We start from the raw sequence: 16,698 nt of genomic DNA, 5'->3' as shown, positions 1-16,698 counted from the left end.
TCAGGTAATAACAAAGGCATAAAAATGCACATAATCACTTCAGGCTGTTAAAGTCTGTTCCTGTGCTGTGCGCAGTTGTTCTGGTGGCGGTTTATAGTGTAGTAGTGGTTTTAAGAGTTAGGAGGAGCCATAGATGGGTTATAGGTTTGCTGTGCTGGTGAGAGCTGTAGTTAGCTGTTCTTTTTATGTTGTTGTCTTTTTTGCCTTCTCTCAACGAGCCCATAACAGGATCCAGACCCTTTCAGTTCCTGGCCACAAACAGGATTTTTGTGCAAGAAAGCAGATGCTTTCCAAGATTTATGGTGTGCAGCTGGGTCTTGTGTTGGGAATGCCAAATGGTGCCGACTGTGCCCGAGACAAGGGCTGTGTGTGCACTGGTGCTTCTCAAACCCTCGTGGAGGTGAGGGAATGTGACAGCAGTGGTGGAGGCAAAAGGGTCTGAGCAAGAGCATTTGTGGTTTGGATTTCAGACCACAGTTCCCCCGTGGGGCTGGGGCAGGAAAGTTCCCTGTGGCACTTGGCTCAGGCAGTGCCTTCTGATGCCTCAAAATGTACCTGGCACTACAGCATCGCTGTGGATCGAGTTTTGCTGCTAACACTGAAAGTCCCCCAAAATGCAAGCTGTAATGACCAGTGTTCTAACCAGATGCAGTGGGTTGACACTGGCTGGATGCCGTGTGCCCCCCAAAGCTGCTCTGTCACACCCCTCCTCAACTGCATTGGGGAGAAAATATAAGGAGAGGTTCATGGGTCCAGATAAAGACGGGAGATATCACTCACTGATTGCTGTCAGGGGCAGAACAGGCTGGGCTTGGGGAATTGAGTTTAATTTATTAACAATCAAATCAGAATAGCATAATGAAAACCAAAACCAAATCATAAAACACCTTCCGCCCACCCCTCCCTTCTTCCTGGGCTTAGCTTCACTACTCCTTTTCTCTGCCTTTCCCTCCACTGGCACAGGGGGATGGGGAATGGGATTGTGGTCAGTTCATCTCTGCCATTCCTTCCTCCTCAGAAGAGGACTCCTCACACTCTTCCTCTGCTCCAGCACGGGTCCACCTTGGGGTCACAAGTCCTGCCAGCAAACCTGCTTTAGCACAGGCTCCTCTCCACAGGTCCTGCCCAGAGCCTGCTCTAGCGCAGGCTTCCCACAAGGTCACAGCCTCCTTCAGGCATCCCCCTGCTCCAGTGTGGGCCCTTTCATGGGCTGCAGGTGGCATCTGCTCCACCATGGACCTCCATGAACTGTAGGGGGACAGCCTGCCTCACCATGGTCTACACCATGGGCTGCAGCACCTCCTTTCCTCCTCATGCACTGACCTTGCTGTCTGCAGGGCTATTTCTCTCACATATTCCTCTCTTTTCAGGCTTTTTTCCTCCCCTTCTTCAATCTGTTATCCCAGAGGTGCTACCACTGTCACTGATGGGCTCAGACTTGGCCACTGGCAGGTCTGTCATGGAGTTGGCTGCATTGGCTCCGTTGGACATGGGGGAAGCTTCAAGCCACTTCTCATAGAAGCCACCCCTGTAGCCTCCCACTACCAAAACCTTGGCACACAAACCCAGTACACCAGAACGTAGTGTCTATGCGTATAGTAATGAAAACCACTCAGCAATAATCAAGAAATTGTATTCAGATCCCAGTGGGAGCTTCCTGGGCGCGACAGATCTGTCATGTCAGCGAGCAGCTTCAGATAACTGGAAACAGGAGAGTCCTCCCAGCCCTGGTGTGGTGCGTAACCGCTATCCGTGCCTCTTGCTGCGGGAAGCGAGATCAGGATCTGGCATCCCCACAGCAATTAACTGTAGATCTCCCTGTGTTTTCATAGGGGTTGTATTTCAGGGCTGATAAGTTCAGCTGGAAAGTTATAGAAATGTGGACATCTGTCATGTAATGACAGCGAATGCATTTGCAAAAGATCTACTTGGCAAACCACCCAATTTAAATTGCTTCAGTGCTTGTTTCATTGGAGGAGGGAGCAAGAGGCAGAGATGGAGAATTGTCAGACATTTCCCCCTTCTAACTCCTTGTCCTTGTAATTTAGCTTTACCTTTTAATGAAGGGGAAAGGAAGTGTTGCCAGGATGCTGCTTTCTGAGGAAGCAAACTGCATGGGACAGTGGGGCTGGTGGATGCACAGAGCTGAGCTCCAGCTTCCACAGTGTGCAGCACCAAAGCCATGAGGCTGAAGCTTCTGCTCTCTTTCAGGGCTTTCCTGCCTCTGTTTCCTCACTCTTTCCTTACCAGTCTTTTGGTCCTTTTCCATCTCTTCTTGTTGTATCTCTTTCATTTCCACTGCTGCTTTTTGGGGGTTTTGACCCAAGAAGCTTGCCTTTTGCAGTATGTTTCAGTGTGAAATGGCAGGCATGATCCTTAGGCACACAGTAGTTTATTTTTAAGCCCTTCTAACATTTGCATTTCCCTCTTTTTCCCCCATTCCTTTAGACTATCACATTTTATTTCAACCCCTTTCCAATTCTTTCAAAACCCTTTTTGCTGAGCTCTGTGTGTTCTATTTTCTCTGTGCATGGCATGGGTTTACTTATAAATCTAATTAGAAGATGGGAACTGTTTGGTTAGCATTTTTTCTTGTGCAATCTGTGTTATTCACAGCCCAATACTGTTTGTCTCCTCCCTTCCATAGCATGTAGGAGAATAGGGAATCCTTCAACCAAAATGTAATTAAAGCCCATTGAACAAACCCACGTTATCTCATCATGTCATCAAATATTTGCTGAAAGTAAATCAACTGCATCCACCCACCAGGTTCTTTCATGTGCTCTCCTATTCTGTTTAAATTAATAGGTCATTAATGTAGTGACTTACAACAGCTGAGGTTCTGACTGAGGTCTTTGTCTCTGGGTGCAGCAAGAGCAGTGCTTTCACCTTGAGTTAACTGAATGGGAAGAGCTTATGGGCTTGTTGTTAAGATACAAATTCAAGGAAAACCTGGTCACAACAAGAGTTGCAGTTCAGAGGGAAGAACGGATTTGGTTTGGGGTTTTTTGTTCCCAGAGTAATTCCCAAGGTCTGGAGTTGCTCGCACTCGTGATTTTCTAGTAGAGTCCTAGTAGAGTGGAGTCTAGTTGAGTCTGAACCTTCCAGATCTTAAGTAGTGATGGTCTTTATATCCTATATAGTCTCCAAGATTTGGACCTGCTACAGCCCAGGACCTTTTCCTCTTATGCATTCATCAGCAAAAGAGGTTTATGAAGGACCAGCTGAAAATGGTTGTTTCTGAAGCAACTTGGTCCATTGGAAGGTGTCCCTGCCCGTGGAGGGGGTTGGAAGTGGGTGAGCTTTAAGGTCCCTTCCAACCCAAACTCTTCTGTGATTCTATGACAGTCTGTAGCCAGCAATGGTTTTGGCCATTTAGAAATCTGAGTGTGCTTCAAATAAGTCATGATGCTGTGTGGATTGTTGGCAATAATATGCACAAGTAGAGGTTTCTCCTGAGGTCTTTGAGAACAGGAGTTACGTGGTGAATAACTGCAGCATTGTAAAATTGTGTATTTCAATGGACAGGAATGTTCCCTAATACAATTGCTGCAGTTTTGTGCAGTGTGTTATTAATCCAGCACAGCAACACTCTGCAGTTTGGTATTTTCTGGTTTCCTTTCTCCTGCCTGCTTGAAACAAGGCGACAAATGCAGCCCATGTTTTCTTTGAGCTAACTGGGAAAGTGAGGGCTGAGGAAATCAGAAGCAAGCTTCGAACATCAGATAGTGATTGCACTGGTGTGGCAGTTACCCAGCAGGAAGGATATACTTCCAAGTAAACCACTTGCCTCTGGGATAAAAGGCTGCTGGAGAACCAGGTCTGGGGCATTTGAAGTAGGTCTCCGATGGTAAGTGAACAGTGCCCAGTGGCCAGGAAAATCGTGTTCTCTCAGAAGCTTTGGGGAGGTGACTCAAGTGGCCTTGGGACACAAGGAACTGTGGTTCTCCCTTCTCAGCTCTCCCTGCGTGCTGTGGGGAGGTTGGGAGTCAGGCAGCAAGCGGAATGTTTCCTCTGGAGGGGCTGGCAGATGAACCGCCATGACTGGAGCTGCACAGCGTGGTCTGCCCTACATGATTTACATTCAAGACTGCCCTTGTCAACAGTAAAGACTGGGAAACGGTGGGGTTTAGTGGCTCAAGTAGAAAAGCTCATGATTAGTTCTGTCCATCAAATACCCTGTTCTGCACAGGGGTCTTCATTCTGACTGTGACCAGGGCACAGTGCAGGGTTTGCCTCTGCCTCTATGGGAGAATGGCCTGAGTATTCCTCACATTTTGAAGGCAGTGTGAGGGATGTGCTGAATTTCCATTCATCTCATTTTTTGTTACTTGATATTGTGGGGCTGAGTCAGATTTCCTGTGCCTTCTATTCACTGGAGTCACGTGTTGGCATTAGATATTGTGTAGATTTACTTCCAACAGAAAATGGATCTACGGATTTAGAAATTGCCCTCTCTTTTCTTTATGAGAAGCTGTACATGGGATATTATGTGGGTTCTGCCTGCCTCAGGCAATGTGCTTTCTGCAGCAGTATAATCCACACAGACTACACTTCGGAGGAGGCAACATCCAAACCGTGCTGTAGCCTGGGCGCAAGGGCTGGCAGGGGCAGAGGGGATGGTTGGCAGTGTAGGATCAGTACATTATTTCTCAGGTGTTGATGTTTGCAGCACTGTTTATTCACAATTACTCAATATATTAAAGTTAATACAGATTAATATGCACAGTTAATGCAGATTTGGTAGCCAGGCAGCCAGCAAATGAAAGCAAACGTGAAATTCTGCTTTAGCTTTTTAGAGCTATTGGGAAGAAAATAGGCCTGGAGACAGCTTGCAGATCAGATTTGCAGTGTCAGGTGATGTGTCCTGCAACTGTTAAGAAATTAATGCAGGATCAGACAATGGTTTCTTTCACAAAAATATGTAAATATGTTCTTAAATTTATTTAATTACTTTATTCAATAAGTAAGGCATGAAGTTAATAGGAGTTAATAACTCTCTGAGGGGAGACTGAGATGAGCTCTTGGCAGAAGCTCTTCCCTGGGAGGGTGCTGAGGCGCTGGCACAGGGTGCCCAGAGAAGCTGTGGCTGCCCCATCCCTGGCAGTGTTCAAGGCCAGGTTGGACACAGGGGCTTGGAGCAAGCTGCTCTAGTGGAAGTTGCCCGTGGCAGGGGATTAGAACTGGATGAGCTTTAAGGTCCCTTCCAACCCAAACCAGGCTGGGATTCTGTGAATCTGATTTCAGTGCTATGACTTCATCCCTTCTGTCTGATTTGGTTCCACTTGCACAGCTTTGTTACTAGATAATAAGTAGATAGGTCACACGTGTACACAAGGGATACCTACTTTGAGTGGCTGAATGCAAGTGCTGTGTGTGGAGCTGGAGAATAGGAGGAAGGGAACAGGAGTTCTCCTCCTATCTTCAGGGTCCTGCTCAGGATCCAGTTGAAATCTGGGTTGAGCAGCAGCAGAGAAGAGATTCAGTGCAAGGAAGATCAGGTCAGGTTTTGGTGGAAGGTTAACCATCACCATGCTCCCCACTGGCAAGCAGCAGCTGTGATGATAGGTCTGAAAAGCACACTTCTGGTCTCCTAAGGCACCTTGTTTTCAGACAGTTCCACTTTGGCAAAGTTCTTTTCCTCCTGTTTTGCTTCTCTGCCTCAGAAACTCGTAACACCGTCAGTAGCACTGGAGTGCCTTCAGAGTCACAGGAGTTGAAGAACAAGAGACCCACGTTCAGGCTGGTCCCATCCCCATCCCCTGCTGCAATAAGCTTCCTCCAAAGCTGGCAGAAGTTATCCTGCCTTTGTGGAGTCGCATCCCCTGAGATGAGAAGTCTCTGAGCTGAAGGATGGGACTTCAGGGCTGCAAAACCTGCCTTATTTTTAAGGAAAAGCTGATGTGTCTTACCAAGGACAGAGGGAGAAGGATGCCCACAAGGGAAATACTAACTTCAGTGTCCTACCAACATGTGTTGAGATGCTGCCTGCTTAAAGCACTGTGTTCACAAGTTTCTCATTCTCATGAGATGCAGATGGCACAGAAGAGGCTGTGAGGATGCCTGGAGGGAAGGAGGCCTGAACTCTGAGAGCAGCACAATTCACAGGAGTTTTGCATTTGCTCATATTCAAGAGGCTTTAGATGTACAATCTGCACTAATATTCCCAGCCTTTTCATAGCAATATTTGTATTTTACCATTCAAAACTGACTAGAAATCTTTGCTGGCTCTGCAGTCAGTAACAGAAACAGAATACTTTGACTTATAAAACCCCAAAGCTGACTGAGGGAATTTATCCTAAACCAGAATTGCTCCAATCTGCTTTATTACCCCTTTTCCTTCCCCCTTTCATTTCCTTTCCCAAAGTATAGCATTAAGTCTGCCCAGTCAGTAACAGATCTATAAATCCTGCCCAAAGAAAAATAAGTCCTAAACCTCCCTCCATATATCACAGCAAATTGATAATAGTCATTGCTGGGGAGAAGTGAAGGATGATACACTGCACGCTGCTCTAAGTGTGTGCTGCTATTGTCAGCCTGGTTATGAGACCCATTAGTCCCCACTCTTGTGGTTCACACAAGCATCCATGGCTTGGCAGGAGGGCGGCATAGGAAGATGAGTTTCTGTATTAAATGCAGACTTAAGGTACCTTTTCCATAGGCTTAACATACGCAGCAGTCTCATTTTGTTACATTTTTTAGGGTTTTTGTAGAATATGTGAGGTTCAGTCCTGCAGACACTTGCCGGGCATGAGTCTAACGTGTCTCTACAACTGCCTGACAGGAGGATGGAGCCAGGAGGGACTGGGCTCTGCTCCCAAGGAACAAGGGATGGGACAAGAGGAACCGGCCTCAAGCTGCACCAGGGCAGGTTTAGATGGAGCTGAGGAACAATTCCTGCCCCAGAGGGTGCTCAGGCATTGGAACAGGCTGCCCAGGGCAGGGCTGCAGGCACCGTCCCTGCAAGGGTTCACACCCCGTGGAGACGAGGCCTCAGTGCCATGGGTTAGTGGTGGCCTTGGCAGTGCTGGGGAACAGTTGGACTTGATGATCTTGATGGTCTTCTCCAACCTCGATGGTTCCATGATTCTATGGCCAGCAGTTGCAAGGGCTCTCCCTGTGCTATGCCCCATTGGCAGCATTGGTTACAAAAGCCTGGGCATATCTCGAGGAAGCCATGCACAGCAGATAGACGTGCTTTGGACTGGGGTTCTTTCCAGTTCCACATTTTCAGGCAGACTGGATCTGTGCAGCTCAGCTCATGCCATCTCTCTGTGCCCTTCTTCTCCCACAGCCACCTCCAGCTTTCCTATTGTTTAGATTATAGACCTCCCCCCAAAGACTGCAACATGCTTCGTGCTTGCTCAGCGGGGCACATTAGTGCACATCGGGGCACTGATCCTGATCAGAGGCTCTTCCCACTGTCATTATTTTCCCTTCAGAAATGCATTTCCCACACATTCCAGCAGGAATTACTGCTACATTATTTCTTAATGTTTCCTACAGTGGTTCTCTACTTTGTAAGAAAGGAACTTTTCATCTCTCAACCTTTGAAACGTTTTTCTTCTTTATTTCTCTTTGTTATAAAACAAAGTGCTACATGAAGAATGGCAGTGAGGAGCAGGTCAGGCTGAAGGCACCTCAGAAGGATCCCTCCCACTGCAGCTATCACATTGCTGTCCATGCACGCAGCAGGGGTATTTTTAGCACTCCTTTGAAGCAGGCTGCTTGCTCAGGTTACCTCGGCACTGCAGTCGCTCCAGGAGGTGCTTTACATCCTGCAAAGTTTGAGGTGACAGGGCTGTAAGAGTTTATGTAGCTTGTGTTTGTTTGGCAGTTTCCTGAAGAACCCTTCAGGTGTTCACTGGGAGGAAGAAGCCCATGAGGTTGTCACTGTTGGGTATAAACTGACATCTCAAGCTTAAACAGGGGAGATTCAAACTTAAAACGGGGAGATTTATGTTAGATATAAGGAAGAAGTTCTTCCCTGTGAGGGTGCTGAGGCGCTGGCACAGGGTGCCCAGAGAAGCTGTGGCTGCCCCATCCCTGGCAGTGTTCAAGGCCAGGTTGGACACAGGGGCTTGGAGCAAGCTGCTCCAGTGGAAGGTGTCCCTGCCCGTGGCAGGGGTTGGAGCTGGAGGAGCTTGAAGCTCCCTTCCAACACAAGCCACTCTGTGGTAAGAAATTTTACTCCTATATCCTGGTTTTCCAGCTATAGTTGCCTTTGAGGGCCTTTTGAGAGTGTTTGGGTGACACTCAACAGTGGCACTTGAGCTGCCTCATGTGGATCTTGGTTATTGTGGCACAGAAAGAGGGGGACTTCGGCGTGAAACATGCCTTCAGTGCTTTTCAGCCTTTTAAAACAGAACAGGAACTAACTGACGTCTGTTGAAATTAGTTGCCAACCCTTTTCTTTATTAAATAGTGTTTAATTTCTTGTGAAGGATCCCATTAGGATGCCAGGAGGGGCGGAGGGGAGCTACTGCTCTGCAAACGAGCCAGCTAGCGTCAGTGGACATGGCTCAGCCTCCCAGCAGTCTGACTCAGTGGTAAATGCTCTGAAGGTAACGCTCCTCCGGTACAGTCCATGCCAAATGTCCTGTCTGTTCCCCAACACGTGTTGTATTTGTCTTGGCAACATTCCTGTGGATACCACTGGGATGTTACCGTCATGAGTGAGATTGGTGTTCTGTTTGTCACCCATTGCATCTGTGGACTGTGTGTTTCTTGGGACAGGAATCTGGCCCTTACAATGGGATCAATGCCAGTTGTAGCTGCTCTCCAAACTACTTACACATGTACAGTTTTATTTTGAACCTGAAACTGGTGGTTTTCCAAATGAGGAAGTCTTTCTACTTCACCTAGGATGCCTGCTTGTTCGCCAGTGGAATATGATGGATTCCTGTAACCCATGCAGAGAGGAATACTTTAATGCAAAGATAAAGTCAATGTGCATGGTATATTGATAACAAAACTAGCAGGACTTTGGGCTGAAGACCATGCATCATGATCCCAAGGTCAGTGTTGAAACATCTTTGAGAGCAGATGTGCTTTACTCTGAAGTCAGAGTTGGATTACACAGACCTGTGTTGTATTGATGAACAGCAATTGCCACAAGCAGAGATATCTCCAAGTTCTTACCTATGTTAACAGTGAAACTACTGCAATTAATGAAACTTAGAAAGCTGTTAAAGATGTGATGGTTTATCAGCTGATCCGAGTCAACCAGCGGCTGAGTTCCCTGTCCCACCACAGGAGGGGCATCAGCTGAGTCTGTGCTCCTCCGGAGAGGATCAAAACCTGATGGTGAACTGAGCAGAGAGCAGGGACTCCCTGTTCCTGCCTCCTGGTGCTGGCTCTGATGTGACTGTTTCCTGGTGCTTTGTGTTCATCTTCTCCTGGACTTTACTCATTAGCTAAACTGCTTTAATGTTCATTTGGTTAAGTGGGTGTTACTCCCCACCTGTACACATACTGCAGGGATATACTGGTTCTTTGGAGGTGGCAGGTCTGCACTCCTTCAGGGGAGAACTGGAAGGGATTTTGTAGACATTTGCTCTGGTTTGGGGCTTCATGGAGATGCTCAGTGCACAGCAAGAGCTCTGAAGTGCTGTTGACTTGCTGAGTTTATGCACAGGGTGATTATCTTCCACATGGCTGGGTGACATTGACTTCTCCTCCAGGAAGCCTGAGGAAATAGGTTTATACAAGTGACCTGTGCACAAATTACAGCAATCAGATCCCTTCCTGTAACATAAAACCTGGGCACAGCAGTGCTTCACTGCAGCCCCCTCGCCTGGTTTCCTGGCATCCAAAGGGGAAGCAGCAGCAGCAGAAAGCTTGACCCTTCTCCATGTGCACACAACTACAAGTCCCTTCTATAATGACCACTACAGCCCATGTCCCCAATCAGCAGCACTTTGCCTATGAGTGCACTGGTCTTGTCCTTGTACAGGAGAGTTCATGGGATGAACCGCCACCATTCCTGGCTGGTGATTATCAGGAAAAGCCTTTTGTAGTTCTTAGAATTCCTATTGGCAAAGACATTTCCCTGAGTGGAACCTTTAACAGCGTGCTCTTGTACAACCTGTAATAGCTGATTGGTGTAAGTGAAATATTTGAACAATGGTTGATACATTGGTTGCTGAAATGGACTGGTAAGAAATACACAGAATTTAGTTCAATATGATGTGAAAGCTCAGCCTTGAGTTTGCTAGGAGGTATTGCAGCAGGCAGAGGTAGATATAAATGATACTGGTATATTCAAAAAGGAAAGTGAGCTGTCAGCTAAACACACTGCCCTACCTTCCCCATCCCCAGCCAGGGAGGAGACCCTGCTGTTTCGCAGAGTGGAGCAGATGGGTTTGATCCTGCCTGTCTGGGGAATGCAGAGCTCCCACTTGCATCGCTCAGCAGAATCAGATGCAGGAGGAAGAACAAGCCAGCCTCAGGAGCCTGCTTTTCCTTACTCATTTGACCATTTGGAATTCCTGCAAGAAAGAAATAGTTGTTGTTACAAAACCTCATTGTTGGTGCGGTCCCCTTCTGCGCAGCAAGAAATCTGAAGAGCAGGAATGTGTTGTAAAGGGGCAGATCCAGAAGAAAACAGAGGGAGGTCATTGCTAAAAATAGTATGGTTTTCTCCTGAGTAATGAAGAGACTGTAAAAAACAACCCTATCTACCTGTGACTCTTCCACTGGTGGAGACAGTGGTGAAAGGGAGGGAAAAGCTTTGCCATGTGGCTGGTCTGATACAGGCTCTTCTATGACCTGATCCATCATTCAGGGTGGTTGAAAGGAGTTGTGCATCCTCATGCCGGGGCCTTGGTGATCTTCCCCAGGCTGCCAGTGGTTATGGGATTATTCCCTATGTGCAAGTAGTATCCCTAGAGATATATAGGTAACTATTACATATGGCAGGATGTGTTTGTTTCATCTTGCAAGTTGTATATGACCATCCTGCCTGCTTGTGCATGGAGGTGCACATGTCCCACACAGTTTGCTTTGCAGACCAGGGGTTATATTTAAGGAATGATGATGGTTATCTAGTCTGGCTTCCTGAATAACCATGGGCACAGCCTTACCTGTGAAACTTGCGCTGGGTTTTCCTATCCTGAGTTCAGTGTCACCTACTGGAATCTCCACTGTGCCATCTACAAATGCAATTGAGATATGCTTTAATCAAAGGTCTGAGGGTAAGTATAGGAGCTGCTGCAGAAAAGTGAGTGTCCTGTGGTACCCAGGCAAGAAGATTTACTGATTCCTCCTGTCCTGCAATCCAGAGCACTGTAATCACTCTAATTATGTCTAAGTGCAATTTTTTGCTCAGTTGTATATGTATGCCCATACTCAGGAGGTCCCATGAAAGCTTAAATCTACCATTGCTCTTATTTGTGGCTACAAAACAGATTTATAAAGTAAAATCTCCTTTTATTAAGCATACCCTTGCCTTGGAAGCTCAGGAACATATAAATCAGCAGGTTATTGTTATTAAAGACTCCTAAAACTCTTACCACTACCTACGTGAGACAAAAAAAGCTGTGGCTGGAGAACTGTGCTGTATAGGTTTAAGGTGTTTCATTTTCTATTCCACAATGAGCCTGGAAACACCTGAAAATGCAAAGTACTCCTGCTTAAATGCTGACAATAAAGCTCTTGAAGATGTTACATGGAAATTAAGTCAGTGACTGTTTCTGTAATGCAATTACTGGTTTATTTGGAATACTGTCATTTTAACATGTTGGTCAGTATTGATCACAAAAGTCTATGTGTGATAATGTACCTGGGATGAAGGACTGTGTGACTCAGCTGGCCTGAATTCATCCTTTGGAAGGATAAGTCTGCTGCAGCCTGGCAGCCTCAGTTTCCCCATCTGAGCAATGGCACCTGTGAACTTTCCTGCCTACTCTATTCCTTTGCAAATGATGGATACAAAAGCAGTTTCTAACTAATACATATTTAATAGTAATCCATAAAAGTCCTCGTGATGTAAGTGATGCCACTTCTAAAACGCTAACTTTGACATGATCAATTCCGTTTTGTAAATCCCAAAGATATACCTGCATTCTGCCTTGTCTCTTTGTTCCCCAGGGATACAAAGCTCTGCTGCTGGCACTGAAATGCTCCCTTTCCTTTTGACTTCTATAATCTATGTCTGATTTGGCTATTGATATATTATACTTTTAAAACACTTGGTTATTTCCTCTCTGGTTTTACTTTTTCTTACGTTCATCTTGTCAATGTTAAATGTGGATCTGTGCTAAACTAATTCTAATGTTTCTTTTCTTTTGCATTCTCATTGCAGTTCCTTCCTGTTTGTAGCTCACTGTTTTGCTGCAGCTTTATGCACTGTGGGTGTTTTACATGAAACATTTGCCACAGCATCATTTTGCCTGTAAAAACAGCGGAAAGATGACAAATTTCATTTTGGGCTCTATAATAATCTCTGCATAATTTTGGTGCATCATTTTGATTTGTACAAAAATGCAATTTGGATGTATAATTCATATTATAGAAACTTTATGGAGTTATATGGTCATGTTGAAATTTCATTAAGATAATAGATGTGGGAATTCTCTCTTCAGGATGTGCGTATGGTATTGGTACTACAGCATCAACATATTTGGGAATGTTTTTGCATTGTATTTATATACTTGTTTTATGAGAATGTCGGAATGTGTAGTAGCAGGTTTAGAGGTAGTTTATTGTGTCATGGAGTGAGTCCAGAGGAGGCCCTGGAGATGCTGCAAGGCTGGAGCAGCTCTGCTCTGGAGCCAGGCTGAAAGAGCTGGGCTGGGTCAGCCTGGAGAAGAGAAGGCTCCTGAAGGGGAGACCTTAGAGCAGCTCCAGTGCCTAAAGGGGCTGCAGGAAACCTGGAGAGGGGCTTGGGACAAGGGCCTGTAGGGGCAGGCCAAGGGGAATGGCTTGAACCTGCCAGAACAGGGGAGACTGAGCTGAGCTCTTAGGCAGAAGCTCTTCCCTGTGAGGGTGCTGAGGCGCTGGCACAGGGTGCCCAGAGAAGCTGTGGCTGCCCCATCCCTGGCAGTGTTCAAGGCCAGGTTGGACACAGGAGCTTGGAGCAAGCTGCTCTACTGGAAGGTGTCCCTGCCCATGGCAGGGGATTAGAACTGGATGAGCTTGAAGGTCCGTTCCAACCCAAACCATCCCATGTATTAGTGAGCATGGAAGTAATTTCAAAGCCCAGGAACATTTGGATCAAGTCTGGAGGGGTGCTCTTCATCACTTTCCTCAGATTACTGGTAAGTTTTGCTCCCAGGGCTGCAGCAGGCTCACTTGGGCTGGGAGCCAAAGGGAAGATGGTTTATGCCCTATATGATTGGTGGGATAGCTGGGAAAGAGGGAGTTCAGAGATCTCCACGAGTATTTGATGAAGTACCATGGGCTTTGAGTGCTGCCCCTCCAATAGGCAATGCAGCTGCTCTCCCTTGCAGTTGGGGTGCAGCTTTCTGCCTGGCTTCCAGGGAGTTTTCCCCATCCTTTTACTCTGGTGTGTTGGAAGTGAGCTAGAAATGAATTGCCATGACTGTATCATGAACCTTACAACTGTCCTTCATTCAATCAAGGTTTTGGCTGAAAATCTGAGGGAAATCTTTGGTATGGGGCTATTTGTCAGAACTATTTAAAACACATTCAGGAACGCTTAAGCATTACATTTTCTTTTCAGGGCTTGTAAACACAAAGTAATTCCATTAGCACTGCTTTTGATAGGTCAGTGTTGAACTAGTGAACTGATAACATGTACAGCTACCATGATTGTGCAAAGAACTGTACATACGCCAGCACAAAAGGAGCTTGGTGATAAATTTAGCCTATATCATCCTGTGTTACTGAAAAGGAGGCAAAATTCCTGTGATGCCTTCGAGACCCAGGTACCTGTTGCACTGTGTGCACAAGCAGAAGTGGTTGCTGATAACAGAGTTCTCCATTTCCCACCCATAAAAAAGGCATGAGTATTGCTTCTGACCCACCTGGGCAATTCTGCTGAGGCTGCTGGCTTTCCAGGGCTGTCTGATGTGTGTTTGTCCCCTCCTGGCAACCAGGGTCATTTGTTCAGCTGGAGATAAAGGACTTTGGCAAGTGTCACCTTTTAGTTTATTATTGTGTCAGCATTAGCTGCTTGGTAAATATTGCCTAATGCTTATTGACCAGAAAAGCTGTTGAAAGGCAACGTGTGGGTACAATGTGCCTCCTCACAGAGCTATCCAAGAGACCTTCCCTTTTGATAATATTAACTTAGGAAAATCAGCAACCAAACATTGGAATCTCATCAGATCCAGCCCTCCACCATTTCCAATGGGTCTGCCATAGACAGCTGATGCAGGAGGCTTCACTGAAAACCCATTTTCATGCTTTCACCATGGCAAAATATTTCACAATACATCAAACATAGCTAAAAGATATTTTTGTGATGGTAACTTCTGATTTTAGGCTACAAGATGCTGGTCATATGGAAAGTTTGCAGGGTTTGGGTTGTGCCCATCCATTAGTATTAAAGACATTTCCCTTTAAAGGACTTTAATTTGTTTGGTCCTGTGTAGTGAGACAGTTGTCATTGCTTCCAGTCTTATGCTCGGGTTTGCTTCAGCAAAGGCTCAGAGGAACTGGGTTATTTTCCCATCTCCTGCACAGGATCACAGGAGGACCTTGAGGTTGTTCTGCCTTTGCTCATCAGCTGTAGGAACTGCCTTTTCAGGATGTCAGCTTCCCAGGATCCAGCTGCTTTGTGTTTGTTCAGTTCCAGCTAATGCCATCTCTTTGCTCCTGGGCTTTAAGCACTGTTAAAATACAAATAATAGATAATGACAATGGAAAACATTTTTTCCCCTCCTTGACAGTCATATGGCTGTTGGTTCAGAGATTAATGAGGGCTTAGCAGCAGTTCTGCTTTAGCTGGTTGCTAGTTGATACTTATTAAACAGAAATAATCGTAAGTTGCTATACACAGTGTGGTGATCACCTCTCTTGGTTTTGGTGGTCCCTGGAAGAGATGCTCAGTGATACAACACAAGCTGCTGATTCTCCTGCCTATAATCAGTCCACCTTTTTAGACTTGCCTAATTTTTCTGGGGTATAACTTCCCTGCATTTCTAATTCCATAATTGTAATGTGAGTGCTATGCAGTCGTGAATGGGAGTAGATGTGAGCCTGAGGAAGGGAACCTTTATAACGTATGGTCCACACAAAGAAATAAATCACTCACTTCTACTGAATTGCAGATTTTGCTCTGGTTCAGCAGAACGCACAGGCATGTGTAGAACAGTGACTACAGGCACACTTCCGCTGATCTCAAGGAAGAACAAATGAAATCAACACTTTTAATGCCTTCCTTGATTGTAAGAGAACAAGTAAATTCTTTGGAAAAGAGGAGAACTGCTCTGTGCATTTGAAACGGGAAATGTTTAGGCTCCTTTGGACTGAGCTTCGTGCTTCTGAACTGCATTCTGCAAGAGACGTATTGAACAGTGTTTCAGTTGAGGCCTGGAAATGCCCTCAGTCTTGTACCTGAAGCATAAACCAGCCTGGTGATGCACGTGCCAGTTCATCTGTCTCTGTTTTTAACCATTTTTTCCTAGAAGCATGTGCTTTCTGTGTTCAGAAGCAATGTTGTACCCCTTGAGAAATACCCTCTTCTCCTGTTGTGTGGCCCTCCCCTGTGTCCTTACCTGTGCTGCATGGTCTGTGCAATGCGTGGTGTTTCCAGATGCATGTCTGTATGAACAATGGGACCTCTGAACTGGTGATAACAACATCTCTTCCATCCCTCCCTATAGGTTGTGTGGAGGAAACTTGGAGATGCTGCAGGGTCGTGCCCTGGAATTAGACAACATTTGTCAGGAAATCAGTATAAAGGACCTATGTAAAAGGCCCTGAGGAAATCCTCTTACTGAAGAGAAAGACTTTGAACTGCTGATGAGAGCAAAAGGACTGGCTGTGTCCGCAGCAACTTCCAGCTGACGACAGGGTGTCTGTATGCACTGCAAGAGACTCGGTTAGAAACTGGACGGGATTCTCCCAAGAGTCTCCCAGAGGAGCCATGTTGTTGTCTGCATCCCCTGAGTGCTGCTCTCTGGGTATACTGGCTATTGCAACGCTGCCGCCGCATCATCTGCCAACACACCATGTGTAGGAGCACTGAGATATTCCCACCCTAACTCAAAAGAATCGGGATTCTGCAGGAGTTACATGATATATGTTTTCTTTTGCTTAGTTCCAGTGAATCTTTAGTCAAATCTGAACAACTTTGCCACTGGATTTAATGGAGGTTTTCCACCAGACTGGAGAGATGTTGATAAACTGTGCCTTTGGTCGCCGCAGTTATGAGAAAGTCACCTCTTAGTAACTAACCCTGCAGTCTGTAGAGTATCAGTTAATGGTGCTTACGCCATTTCCAAGTGATTTTTTGTTTTTTGCTTTGGTAGAATACCTGCCTTTGGAGGTGCTAAAAGACCATCAAGTCTCCTAACCAGCCAGTAGTGTAGCATAACTACAGTCCTTGTAGTGAAACACAATTTCTTTCTAAATGAAAGTAACGATAGCTTTCTTTTCGATTCACTTTGATGCACATCTTCTGAAGACATGTAGGATGTTCACAGCCCTTTAATGAACAGAAGACTTAGGGATTGCTATTACAGGTCTCAAATCAAGAGTGTTTTTCTGGAGAGTATTTTCCAATTGTCA

The 16,698-nt window shown here is 45.9% G+C and overlaps 1 protein-coding gene across 2 annotated transcripts in view; it reads left to right on the top strand.

Moving 5' to 3' along the window:
• Positions 1–15,881, top strand: part of CCDC85A (coiled-coil domain containing 85A) — a gene marked incomplete at both ends in the record, with an annotated part of 82,933 nt that extends 67,052 nt beyond the window's left edge. The window contains 2 exons of one of the 2 annotated variants that reach the window (XM_080616364.1): positions 8,445–8,564; positions 15,792–15,881. In XM_080616364.1, coding sequence (XP_080472490.1) covers positions 8,445–8,564; positions 15,792–15,881 — 210 coding nt within the window. The remainder of the gene's footprint in view (positions 1–8,444; positions 8,565–15,791) is intronic. The other variant, XM_080616365.1, reaches the window with a different exon arrangement.
• Between the last annotated feature and the right edge of the window lie 817 nt (positions 15,882–16,698).

The sequence above is a fragment of the Psittacula echo genome (assembly GCF_963264785.1).
Source record: "Psittacula echo genome assembly, chromosome: 4".
In the NCBI taxonomy this organism is placed as follows: Eukaryota; Metazoa; Chordata; class Aves; order Psittaciformes; family Psittacidae; genus Psittacula; species Psittacula echo.
The sequence above is the reverse complement of the archived record's forward strand: the minus strand, read 5'-3'. Positions and strand labels throughout refer to the sequence as shown.